Source organism: Orycteropus afer, unplaced genomic scaffold (assembly GCF_000298275.1).
Source record: "Orycteropus afer afer isolate SDZICR_OR568_19922 unplaced genomic scaffold, OryAfe1.0 scaffold00003, whole genome shotgun sequence".
NCBI classification, from domain to species: Eukaryota; Metazoa; Chordata; class Mammalia; order Tubulidentata; family Orycteropodidae; genus Orycteropus; species Orycteropus afer.
In genome coordinates, this window is record NW_006921590.1 from 25808410 (window position 1) to 25821568 (window position 13159).

Below are 13159 nucleotides of genomic sequence, written 5' to 3' on the forward strand. Positions count from 1 at the left end.
CCTTTTCTTTGTTGAAGAGGGTCTTTGCAATCCTTCTGCCTAGTCCGCCATCTTGCCGGAAGCCCTCTTTTCTTCATATTATTCTGTTATTATCCTTTTTATTTCAGTTGGTTCTATTCTGACATCGCCTGTTTCATTTCTTATTTGTGTTTTTTGCATCTTTTCCTTTTTAAATTCCACCATGGTTTGTCAGTTTTGTTAATCCATTGAAATAAACAGCTTCTAGTCTTGTTGATTCATTTTATCATTATTTGGTGTTCTATTTCATTTATTTGTACATGAATATTATCTCCTTTCTTCTGGTGAATGTAGCCTTGTTTTATTTTTTGAAGGTGTTAGGTTAAGATATTGATTTTGAATCTTTATTCTTTTTTTCATATGTGTGTTTATTGCTTTAAATTGTCCTCTGAACTCTTACTTTTGCTGTGTCCCAAAGATTTTGGTTTGTTGTGTTTTTATCCTCATTTCAGTCAGGGAATTTTTTTTTTTTCTTCTGTTACCCAGTAGTTTTTAAGCAGGGTGTTACTCAGTTTCCGTGTATATGATTTGTTTTTCTTAATGTTCCGGTTGTTGATTTTTAGTTCTATAGCATTGCAATCTGAGATGTTTTGTAGTTTTTCGATACTTTTAAATTTATTGAGGCTTGTTTTGTGGCCTAACATATGGTCTACTCTGGAGAGTGTTCCATGTGTCCTGGCAAAGGAAGTATATTGTGCAGTTGTTGGGTGGAGTGTTCTGTATATGTCTGTGGTGTCTAGCTGTTTTATTATGTCAAGCTGGTTGACTGTATTGTTTAGTTCTTCTGCATCTTTGTTGAGTTTCTTTGTCATTGTCCTGTCCTTCCTGCAAAGTGGTGTACTAAAGTCTCCTACTATTATTGCAGAATTTCTACTTGTCTTTTTAACTCTTTAAATGTTGCTTTATGTATTTTGGGGCCCTTTCACTGGGTCTGTAGATATTTATTATGGTTATGTCCTCTTGTTGGATTGACCCTTTAATCATTACATAATGTCCTTCCTTGTCTCTTTTGTTTGTTTTTGCCTTAGAATCTATTTTATCAGAAATTAATATTACCATTCCTGCTCCTTTTGGGTTGCCTTTTGCTTGTTATCTATTTTTTTGCTTTATTTTTCTGTTTCTAAGGTGTGTCTCTTGTAGACAGCAAATTGATGGGATATGTTTTCTTATCCATTCTGTAGCTCTCTGTCTCTTGACTGGTGCTTTGAATCCATTTACATTCAATGTAATTATCGCTAGGCATGAATTTACGCCTGTCATTTTGCTGTTTGTGTGTGTGTGTGTGTGTGTGTGTGTGGTGATGATTTCTTTGTTCAATATAATTTTCTGTGCTGAATTCATTTTGTTTGTGGATTTTCTTGACACTTCCTTCACTGCTCTTGTTTTAATGTTTACTGAGACTATGATTTTCTTCTTTTTTATTTTGTTGAGAAGGGATATTAATTTTCTTTGAGATTACCCTGTAATTTATTATTATCTTCTCATATTTAAAGCAATCTGTTCTATCTTTATATCATCTTGACTTCCTCTCCATTTCGAAGTTCTATAACTACATCATTTATTCCCTCTTTTTGCTTTGTAATTGTTATATTTTACAAATTGATATCTTTGGTTTCCTATTTTAAGTCTTGTAGGTTTATTTCATTTTTGCTACTTCTATAATCTGAGTTAATTTCTGGGTGATGTTGTTGTGTGTTTTAATCTCTGGTTGTTGTCTGCCTTTGGTGGTTCTTTGTCCAAAGGACTCCTTCTAGCATTTCTTTGTAAAGTTGGTCTGGTTTTTACACATTTCCTTAATTTGCTTTTATCTAGAAATGTCTTCATTTCATTATCATATGTTAGAGACAGGAGCTCTGGTAGCATAGTGGCGAAAGCACTTGACTGCTAACCAGAAGGCTGGCGGTTCAAACCCACCAGTCACTCCTTGGAAGGAAGGTTGGGCAATCCTATTTCCGTAGTGATACTGCCTCGGAAACCCAAGGAGGGGTCGCTATGAGTTGAGGCCGACTCGACGGCAAATAACAACAACAACAACATGTTAGAGACAGTTTTGCAGGATACATAATTCTTGGTTGGCAATTTTTTTCTTTCAGGGCTTTATGTATGTCATACCATTGCCTTCTTGACTGCATTGTTTCTGATGAGAAATCAGAGCTTCATTTTATCAGTTCTCCTTTGTAGGTAACTTCATTTTTCCTGTGCTGCTTTCAGAATTTTTTTTTTTTTGGCTTTGGTTTTAGAAAGTTTGTCTTGCTGATTTTCTTTTGGGGTCTGTCCTATCTGGAGTTGGTTGAGCTTCTTGTGTGCATATCTTTTTATCTTTCATGGTATTAGGAAGTTTTCTTCCAACAAATCTTCAACAATTTTCTTTTCTTTCTCTCTCTTTTTTTTTTTGTTTTTTGGCTCTTCCTGTTCTGAAATTCCAATCACAGGTAAGTCATTCCTCTTGATGTTGTCCTACATCATACTTAGGCTTTCCTCATTTTTCCCCCCATTCATTTTTCTGCTTGTTCTAACAGATTAAGAGATTTGTCTTCGATATTACTTATATTGCCTTCTATTGATTCAGTTCTACTCGTTTGCACTTCCAGTGTATTATTTGTTTCTGAAATTTTAGTATTAATCTTCTGGATTTTATTTGCTCTTTTGTATGGTTTCTAGTTTTTCCATTAATTTTGTCAAGTTGTATTGTTTTCCTGAATTTTTTCAGAGTTTGTCTATGTTTCCTTTGATTTTATCTGTGGTTTCCTTGATCTCTTTCTTAAACTGCTGAAAGGGCCTAAGTATAAATCTGAATTCTTTATCAGGTAGTTCCAATAACTTTTCTTCCCCTGGAATATTTTCTGGTCCTATATTTTAGTTATTTGTTTGAGCTGTTTTGTTCTGGTTTGTGTGTGTGTGTGTGATTTTAAGTTGTCTGTTGTTTCTAAGACATTGTGGTGGTGTATTAATTTATTATTTGTATGTTGGTTTGCTTCATCTTAGTTTTTCATTTTGTTTTAATATTTCCAGGCAATGGGGTGACATGCTACTTTGGTTACTAGTTGGGAAGCACTGGGGCACTCACCATCTATCTCCAAGTGGATTTGGTAGCAGGTGGAAGTGTGGTTATGAATCTCTGATTGCTGGTCATGTCCAGCAGGTGAGTGTAGGGTGGGCGGGGGTTGGCCACCATGTGTCATCAATGCAGTGGTGCTGGAGCAGATGATGACATCCATCCAGTGTGTGGGGTGGCAGGTATGGTGCATATGGCTAGGTAGGATTGCTGGTTCCTGACTGCTGGGGAAAAAAAAAAGGAGGGGGGAAGAGAAAGGCAAAAACCAGTGGGGGGATGGGAAGATCTAACAAGAAAGAAAAAGAAAAATGAGAAAGGAAGGAAAAGGAAAAACCAAAAGTGACACAGAATTGGGCCAAGTACTAGCTGCCAAACTCAGCTGTGGCAGAATGTGGCCACAGAGAATGTACACCATCAAATATGGAGGAGCAGGGGCAGGCAATACTCAACACAGAAGGGGTGAGGTCACGGCACCCACTCTGTAGTAACAAAAAGTGAGAGTGGGGGGAAGAAATGGAAAGGAGAGGCAAAAAAAAAGGAAGAATGAAGTAGAAAGGAAAAAGGAAAAAGAAGAAAAATAGTGGCATAGTACTAGTGCAAGTGTTAGCTGTCAAATAGGGCTGCAGTGGGAATGTGGTGGCCACTCCACTGGAGTCTGCGCCACAATCCATGGAGGAGGCTGGGTCGCATTGCTGACTGTGAGCTGGTAGAGGGGCAGGCACCTGCTCTGTATGATCAAAAAAAAAAAAAAAAAAAGAGGGCAAGAAAAGGGAGAGAAGGCAGAGGGAAGAACAATGCAGAAGGAAAATAATACTAGCATAGTACTAGTGAAAGTGCCAGCCATCAAACATGGCTACATAGAACATAGTGCTTGCTCCATGGGAGAGGGCTCCGCTGACTAGGGAGGGGCATGGTTGGGACTGTTAATCATGAAGGCAGCAAGGTTGAGATGTACTCCCTAGGATCAAATAAATAAATAAATAAAAATAAAAGGGTGAGGGAAGAGTAAGAAAAAATAAAAGAAAAATCCATTTAAAAAGGGGACAAAGAGGGAAGAACTACAAAGAAAGAAAAAAGAAAAGGAAAGCAGCTCAGCACTGACAGTAGGAGTGGTTTGATCAGCCACCTGATGGGGCTGGGGCAGCATGCCTATGATCACAAGATAAGGGGGAAGATTACCCCTCTCCCTACACTGATCACTGACATAGGTGCTGTTGGATTCCTGGGTGAGTGGAGCTGGTTGTCTGCTTCCTTCTCCAATCAGAACACTGTTTGCAGTAATTCAAAGTGGCCACATTTTACTGGTTCACTGTTCACTGCTCCATAAGCTTCCTTTTTTACTATTTTCTTTTAGTCTCTTCTTACCATCAATATTTTATTTACTTCTTTATCCTTTCCTTTGAAGCTCTGGGTTCCAGGATTGTCATCCATATCCATTTCACTTGGTTTCTCAGATCTTTGTTTTGGAGGTTCTGGATAGTGAATTTGCCTAGTCCGTCATCTTGGATCTTCTCCTCTCTTGTTTTCTTTTTCAAAACTTTATAGCTTTATCTTTTGCAGCTAGACTTGCCTGTAATTGATTTTGTATGTATGCTGTGAGGTTAAAAAAAAAAAAAACAAAAAACTCACTGCCATCGAGTCAATTCGACTCATAGCAACCCCTCCTTGGGTTTCCGAGGTGGTATCACTACGGAAGTAGATTGCCCAGTCTTCCTTCCGAGGAGTGGCTGGTGGGTTTGAATTGCCAAACTTCTGGTTAGCAGTCCAGATACATTTTTTCAGTATAGATGTTCAATTGGCCTAAAATAATTTGTTGGAATGACTATTTTTTCCTTTACTGCAGGGCAGTGTTACCTTACCATTAAACAAATGATTCAATATGTGAATCTGTTTCTGAGCCCTCTATTTTGTAGTGCCTAAGGCATTTGACTGCTAACCAGAAGGCTGGCGGTTCAAATCCACCAGGCATTCCTCAGAAGGAAAATTGGGCAATCTATTTCCGTAGAGATACCACCTCAGAAACCCAAGGAGGGGTCTCTTTGAGTTGGAAATGACTTGATGGCAGTGAGTTTTTTTTTTTTTTTTTTTTTCTATTTAGTTGCATTGATCTATTTTTTCATCTTTGCCAGTACCACACTGCCATAACTAGTATAAGGGCTCTGGTGGTGCAGTGTCTAAGGCATTTGACTGCTAACCAGAAGGCTGGAGGTTCAAGCACACCAGCCAGTCCTCAGAAGGAAGACTTTACTTCCGTAAAGATTTACTGCCTTGGAAACCCAATGGGGTCACTATGAATTGGATGCCTTAACCACTGCACTACCAGAATTCCCTTTGAAAACCCAACAGGGCAGTTCTATTCTGTCCAGTAGGGTCACTGTGAATCAGAGTCGACTTGATGGTGGTGGGTTTTGGTTTGAAACATAAATGTTCTCCATGCATATACCCAGCATTCTTTAATAAATAAAGAATTTCATGAAAACCTACAAAAAGATCAAAATGATAGTATTCATGTATTTATTTATTTATATATGCACCCCTCCTGGTACCAGAAAGAATTCAGGGCCATGTTAAATACTATATAAAACACACCTTACACAAGGTTAATCACAAAGTTATTTCTAAGCTTTTAAGCAACTACTATGATAAGAGAAATGTAGTCAGTTACATAATTTATAATGTCCATGTGGTAAAAATAAATACACTATTCAGGAGAAATACAGTTATTTCTCAATACTAAGATTAGGCAAGAATTTCCTCTTAGTTTTCTTTATGACATATAGTTATTGAAAAGATTTTCTGGTTGGTTTAGATATTACTAATTTGCATGGTTAATTCAAAAAAATATTGGACTGATCTAGAATTTTAATATTCTGTTTCATACCCCAAAGGAATATTACACATTTTAATGTGAGCTGCAAATAGCTGCACTTCCACTGTACTTGCAAATGGATTATATTCAGAAAACTAATAAAGAATGCCAGTTTCCTTTTCAAAATGCTTGGATACACATTAGAGACAAGGTTAGATTGATAAATTAAAATTTTGTTTTGCATTGAAAATATTAACAAAGCTGCCTTAGGATAATAAGATTTAGTTGCTTTCTATTTTTCCTCCATAGAAGTTAATTAAACAGTTTTTTTCCTACATTGATCAAATATTTATCAAGTACCTACTCTGTGCAGGCATATTGCTGCTATTGGTTTGTATGCTCCCCTCTGACAAAAAATGGTCATTCAAACTTACCTTTTGTGCTTGCTTCTTTCTTTCTTTCTTTTCTTTTTTTTAGTTAACATGTACCTAACTGGAAAACAAGGAGCTCTGGTAACGTAGTGCCTAAGGCACTTGACTGCTTACCAGAGGGCTGGTGGTTCAAACCCACCAGCCACTCCTCGGAAGGAAGATGAGGCAATCTACTTCCATAGTGATACTGCCTTGGAAACCCAAGGAGGGGTCGCTATGAGTTGGATCCAACTTGATGGCACATAACAACAACAACAACAACTGGAAAACAATAGTATGAAACTGAAGTTTTTAAGCAAACAACTGAAGTGAATATTAGTGCCTTATAGGCAGTGCCCTAACACCTGAGGTTTTCTAGAATGAACGAACTTAAAATAGGACATTTGTTCTTATTTAAATTCTCTTTGTCTTTAGGTCATTGGCATGTATCTTATATGAGATGTGCTGCATGAATCATGCATTCACTGGCACCAATTTCTTGTCCATTGTTTTGAAAATTGTTGAAGGCAACACACCTTCTCTCCCTGAGAGATATCCAAGGGAACTAAACACCATCATGGAAAGGTACAGAAAATAAATATATGGTCACCAAAATACTTCTAGATTGTGCTTATATTTTAGCTCATTTGAAAAATAATTTTCTTTTTGAACATTGCAGCATGTTGAACAAGAGTCCTTCATTGAGACCATCTGCTATAGAGATTTTAAAAGTCCCTTACATTGATGAACAGCTACAGGTATTTAAAATGAAAAGAATATTGGGAAGTACATATTAGCATTTATATACACATTCTGTAAGTTGAAGATATGCTGTGGGAATAAAATGCACTAAGAATCTGTCAGAAAGGAAAAACGAGATTAAAAAGAAGCTGATGGAAATATTAGTTACGACCACCTCTTTGCAAGAGAAAGTGTAGAACTACAGTTCCCTGGTGCCACTTAGTTATAAGAAGTTAGCATTATGGTTTTGTGCCTAAACTCAACATCTCTACCCTTACAGCTCTGGGTTTACAGATTCTGTCTTCACTCTTTATAAATATATCACTGCTCAGACAAGATTGTACTACTGCTACTAATACTAAAATCTGGGATTTTCACTGAGGATATGTTATTCTGCTTATGTATCTCAATAATAGTTTTTATTGAATAGGTGAATTTATTTTGTTTTCCTAGATTAGAAAATTTGATATGCTTCCTCAGATGGCAAGAAACAAATGATCCCCTCTCGGGAAGTTTTTCTTTTCTTTTTTTTTTTTTTTTTTAACTTCTTAGCATTTCACCACACAAATGCCTCAGGCAAATTTCTTCTAATTTTATGAATACCTTCAAGAGAAAGCACAAGGCATTCATTCAACTTAAAAAATATACTTGCCTTTTCACTAGCTGATCAAGTCCTAATCCAAGGAAAACCTGGACAATGACTTGCACTAATTAGTGCAGTGCTAGTATCTTTTGTTGTTAGGTGCTTGTGTTAGTTCCAAGTCATGGCAGCCTTATTTACAACAGAATGAAACACTGCCTGATCCTGCACCATCCTCACAATCCTTGGTATGTTTGAGCCCATTGTTGTAGCCACTCTGAATTTTGAGTGCCTTCTCACCTGAGAGGCTTATCTCTGTCACTGTATCAGACAGTGTTCCACTGCTGTTCATAAAGTTTTCACTGGCCATTTTCTTCACAAGTTGATCGTCAGGTCTTTCTTCCTAGTCTTAGTCTGGAAGCCCTTCTAAAACTTGTCCACCCTGCTGGTATTTGAAATACTGGTGGCATAGCTTCCAGCATTCAAGCAACATGCAAGCCACCACTGTACAGCAAAGTGATCAGTGGTGGCAGTACCAGGCAAGGACTCCAAAATAAAAGGACCTGATATGCTCCCTCTACTTGAATGCTAGAGTCTGATAGATAACCTTTTGTTTAGTTGAATGCTTAACCATCTCTGCCACTCAGGGACGCACCCAATTAAAAAAAAAAAAAAGGAATGCATAAAATATGTACAAATTATCACAAAGCACTGAAAAGAAAGTCAAAAGGATGCTGTAAAAGTAAGGGAAGAGGATGGGTCTTGGTGATCAAAGAAGCAATAAAAACAAAAAAACTCATTGCCGTTGAGTCGAATCCGACTCATAGTGACCCCTCCTTGGGTTTCCAGGGCAGTATCTCTATGGAAGTAGGATGTAGATTGCCCAGTCTTCCTTCTGAGGAATGGCTGGTAGTTCAGATGCCTTAGGCACTATGCTACGAGAGCTCCCAAAGAAGCAATGTTGTTGTTGTTGTTGTTATGTGCCATTGAGTCGTACCTGACTCATAGCGACCCCTCCTTGGGTTTCCAAGGCATATCACTACGGAAGTAGATTGCCCCATCTTCCTTCTGAGAGGAGTGGCTGTTGGGTTTGAACCGCCAGCCTTCTGGTTACCAGTCAAGTGCCTTAGGCACTAGGCTACCAGAGCTCCCGCAACAGGTGATGTTGAAACATCAGTGAGCAATAGGTGATGTTTAAACATCAGTGAGACAGATGAGAAGCAGCACTCCATGTAAAGAGTATTTGAAACAGAGAATAGCTATTGCAAAGGCTCCGAATTAGATCATGTTTCCTGGAGGCAGTACAGAGAGGAGGATTCTTAAGCAAAAGTTTCTGCCAGGGAAAATTGGTAAGGAAGTGGAGGAAGTAGAACAGAGCAAGGGTAAGGAGCCTAAGTTTCCTGGCACTTCTAGCTTTTCATATATTCAGGTGGACTGGGCACCAGTAACACGAGGTCTGGCCTCTGAAGAAGACACACAGGTACTGGCTGTTGGGCTCAAAAACACACTGAAGGAAAATGTGGGTACACAAATGGTCAAAAGAGACCCAAGGGGATCTGCTGGGACTAGGGTGAAGCAAGTGAGTCACTCACCCGGGGTATAAAATTTAAGAGGATGTACACACACACACAAAAAAAAAACAAAGACAACCCTCAGTAATCAAGATAAATAGTATATTAATACAATATTTAAAAAAAAAATTAATTCCAAAAGTCCATGATGAGCAAAATACCAAAGGTTGAAATAAAGATAGGATCCAATAGGACCACAATTAGGGTGAGGCAAGTGAGGTGGAGTCATGCAAGTGAGGTGTAGTCATGCAAGTGCAGGGTTAGGTCCTGTCTTTATTTAAACTTCTGATTTTTTATGCACGATGGCTTTTCTTTAAATGCATTTTACTGAAATATAATATATGTACAGTGAAATACACAAAACTAAAGTGACATGGGTCAATGCATTTTTTCTTTTTTTTTCAATGTTCCCTCTCTTCCCCTCTGTATAACCCACCCCTAACAACCAGCAAAGAAAGTTTTCCTCCATATATAAACCTTTCTTTGACCCTCCACAACAATGAACTAATACTATATTTGTCCTTCTGTGATTGACTTATTTCACTCAGCAAAGTGTCCTCAAAGTTCATCCATATTATGTGGTGTTTTGCAGACTCTACCTTATTCTTTAGTGCTGCATAGCATTCCATTGTGTGTATGTACCATAGTTTGATCATCCACTCTTCCGTTGATGGGCACGTAGGTTGTTTCCATCTTTTTGCTATTGTAAATAGTGCTGCAATGAACATGGGTGTGCATATATCTTTTCCTGTCCTGGCTCTCACCTCTCTAGGATATATACCTAGTAATGGGATTGCTGGGTCAAAGGGTATCTCCAATTCCAGCTTTCTAAGGAATTGCCATACTGCTTTCCACAGTGGTTATATCACTTCACAGTCCCACCAGGTGCATGATGGATTTGTTGCATTGATTTTTATGTTTTATAATAATTGCATTAAAGTATTACTTATCTTGGTTATTGAATATTTTGGTGACCCCTTAAGTTGTGTTCCTGAGGTCAGTGCCTCATTTGCCTTACCCTACAGCTTATGTATTCTTGGAGCTGGGAGAAGGCCTGCCCTGTGACTGAGTAATAGAGAGTAAGAGAGCGAGAAGTGGAGGGTGAAGCTGGAGAGGTAGGTAGGAACCTGGAGCAGGATCTTGTAACATAAACTATCATGTAATTTTATGTAACCCTTTACAAAGGGAAAAATAGTTACCCAGGTTCGGTTTTCAGGTTCCCTCAACCATGGTCAATAAGACCATAAATCAGAAAAGGTACCTGGTAATTTTATGCCTTTTCCTCCTTGAAGAGATGTCCTTCAGGTTCGTCAGGGTTGTTCTGTTTTTCAGCGCCTGATGTGTACCTATTCGGAAATGACCCCGGAATACAAGAATTTGAATTGTCAGAAGGAAGCTGCTCATATAGTTAATGTCGTGTAAGTAATTGCTTTGTTTTTAAAAAGCCCATCAAGCGTAAATGTTAAATGCGTTTGTCTTTAAAAATCTATTAGTGCTAAGCTGACTGCATGAAGTATCCTAGAATTCACTTAAGCCTTGCCAAGAAATTAAGGAGCTTCAGTAACTGCATTCCAAAGCCCTTTGCCCCAGGTGGTAGCAAATTGAAGTCATAAAAGTTTAAACCAACACACAGCTTACAGATCTGCAGGGTAGCTCTGCAGTTGCCTTGTAAGTAGATAAAGATATTAATATCTCAGACATTCAGTGATATTTATGGTACTGAGCCTTCCATATTAAGCATAAATGACTTTCACATGTTTGTTTAACAGCACCTGGCAGAACCTCTCCCCCAAAGAGAGTATTGTGGAGTCCTGGAACAATTGAAAATAAGTCAAAATTTACTTTCTTGAGATATATTATACATCATTTCACATAAGAAGTAGAGAACGTGTATATCAAGAACCATAATTATTTCTTGGTTTAATGCTCTTTTCTTACTTCATTTGAAATGTTTGTGCTGTAATGTGCAAAAGCCCAGAATGATGTAACATCTTAGTAGTAGTTAGGTCACTTCACAACAGCCATGTACAGATGTTTCTAAAGACGAAAATATAAAATCCAAATCTAAGACTTTGCTCAAGGGACTCTATTTAATCTATGGAGACCTGATGAGAATGGCAGTTGCCTCCTGAGAGCTGTGCAAGACAGTGAGGTGAAAACAGGAGCCCTCAATAGAGGATGAACTTCAAGACCAAATAACACAAATGTGCTTCTCTAAAACCCAGTCCAGGGGTTTCTCAGCTACACCAGGTTTGCCTTTCCATTTTTACATTCAAACTGAGGAAACCCTGGGAAGATCTCTGACTTATTTATAAAGGCCAACGCATTGGCAGGCTTTTTAGAGGATGACTTTATGAATTTGTACCACGAAACTCATTTCACTGGGACTAGTGTTAGAAATGGGTACCACAACCCTGGTCTTCCAAAATTCAGACAAACCAGAGGTATTCGGGTGTCGTACATGCAGGGCCTCTGTTCACTCACTTCTGGGCGTATGGAGTAGTCATGGAGGGAAGCCTTGGCTGCCTTATGTCATTCTGAGATAACATTTGATACTGTCATTTGTCTCTGGGAGTTTTCTGTCTTCTATATGCTTGTGTCTCTTTTTAGACTAATCATTATATGTAAATTAGAGAAAATGCCTGTTTCCTTCAGCTTACTTTCTTTAGGAATGGTTGTTGGTTTCCCTTATAATTGGATCAATGACTATCACCCAGGCAGTCATGGAGTTTTAGAACTATTGATTCTTTACTGTTATCTATATTTCAATCATGGCACTGTAACACCAATCTTACCTTCCTCATGACCTTTCTACTTGCTACAAATTTTAAAAAAATTCCTAGAAATTTGCTCAGTATATTCATGCTTCTTGAGGAGAGGGACGGATTACATGAATCAATAAAATGGAAAGATAATTCTTAATGTTTGCCTTTTTGTACCCTCCCAAATCCTTTATTGAAGTGGTTAAGAAGACAGATTTCAATGGTTTTCTTCTTTCTGTGCCCTAAGATAGCACCACCATCCCTTCATATATTGATTACTTTGTTGAAACAATGAGCCCTTACTCCCAGGAGTCAAATTTTCTTTTCTGGCTATGATAGAGTATTTCACATCATTCCCAAGCACACTTTAGCAGAAGGTCTCACAAGTTAGCCTGGTGCTTCTATGCACACCCTCTCTCTGCAGCTGGACCAGCCTGTCCTGTTGATGGACCAAGATTTGGTAGAAGTCAGACTTGAGATGACAAGAAAATGCTGGAGTTTGAGGATCCCATGGAGCCCAGGCCTACTATAAAGCTGGACTTCAAATTTTGATAACCTGGAGAGAGGACCTAGGAAGTCCTGGATGGAATTACGGCCTCCCAGGTTGAAGATCCTGGAGGTGTCAAGTCCTGATGCTTGTAGGCCACCTTGAATCAACGTTAAACAGACCATATGCTTATGCTGTCAGGTCTGAATTCAGTTGGACAGGACCTGAACCATCAATGAATTTCTGACTTTGTTTAATGCATCTTCTATTAAAATATACCACCCTTTGAGGGGACACATTTTATGTGTGCTCCTGATAACCTAGTTCTCTTGGGTTGCTAGCTGTAATTTGAAGAAAGCCTGGAATTACTTACTTCATTTTATTTTATCTCACTAACTTGAGATGTGATAGTAGCAGATACCTGATTTTAAAAATACAGATGGATCCTAGTTCTGATTTTACAAAATAGTTATGAACGAGTGTACCTGTTACTGATTACTCTTTGTAATCAGTGGTGTGCTAGAATCCAGTTGTTTAGAGGACATTTCATATTATGAAATACTGGTTTCAAATGGTCAGTTATTTTCAAGATCTAGGACTTTGCCTTTAAGGAGATCTATTCTGAAGAAATGGGAGCTCTGGTAGCATAGTGCCTAAGGCACTTGACTGCTAACCAGAAGGCTGGCGGTTCAAATCCACCAGCCACTCCTCGGAAGGAAGATGGGG

The 13159-nt window shown here is 38.4% G+C and overlaps 1 protein-coding gene across 1 annotated transcript in view; it reads left to right on the forward strand.

The window, feature by feature from the left end:
- The window catches only part of NEK11 (NIMA related kinase 11), a 576822-nt gene that overhangs the window by 234619 nt on the left and 329044 nt on the right, over positions 1–13159 (forward strand). The window contains exons 6-8 of the mRNA XM_007937422.1: positions 6728–6877; positions 6972–7050; positions 10517–10602. Of these exons, the coding sequence (XP_007935613.1) occupies positions 6728–6877; positions 6972–7050; positions 10517–10602 (315 nt within the window). The remainder of the gene's footprint in view (positions 1–6727; positions 6878–6971; positions 7051–10516; positions 10603–13159) is intronic.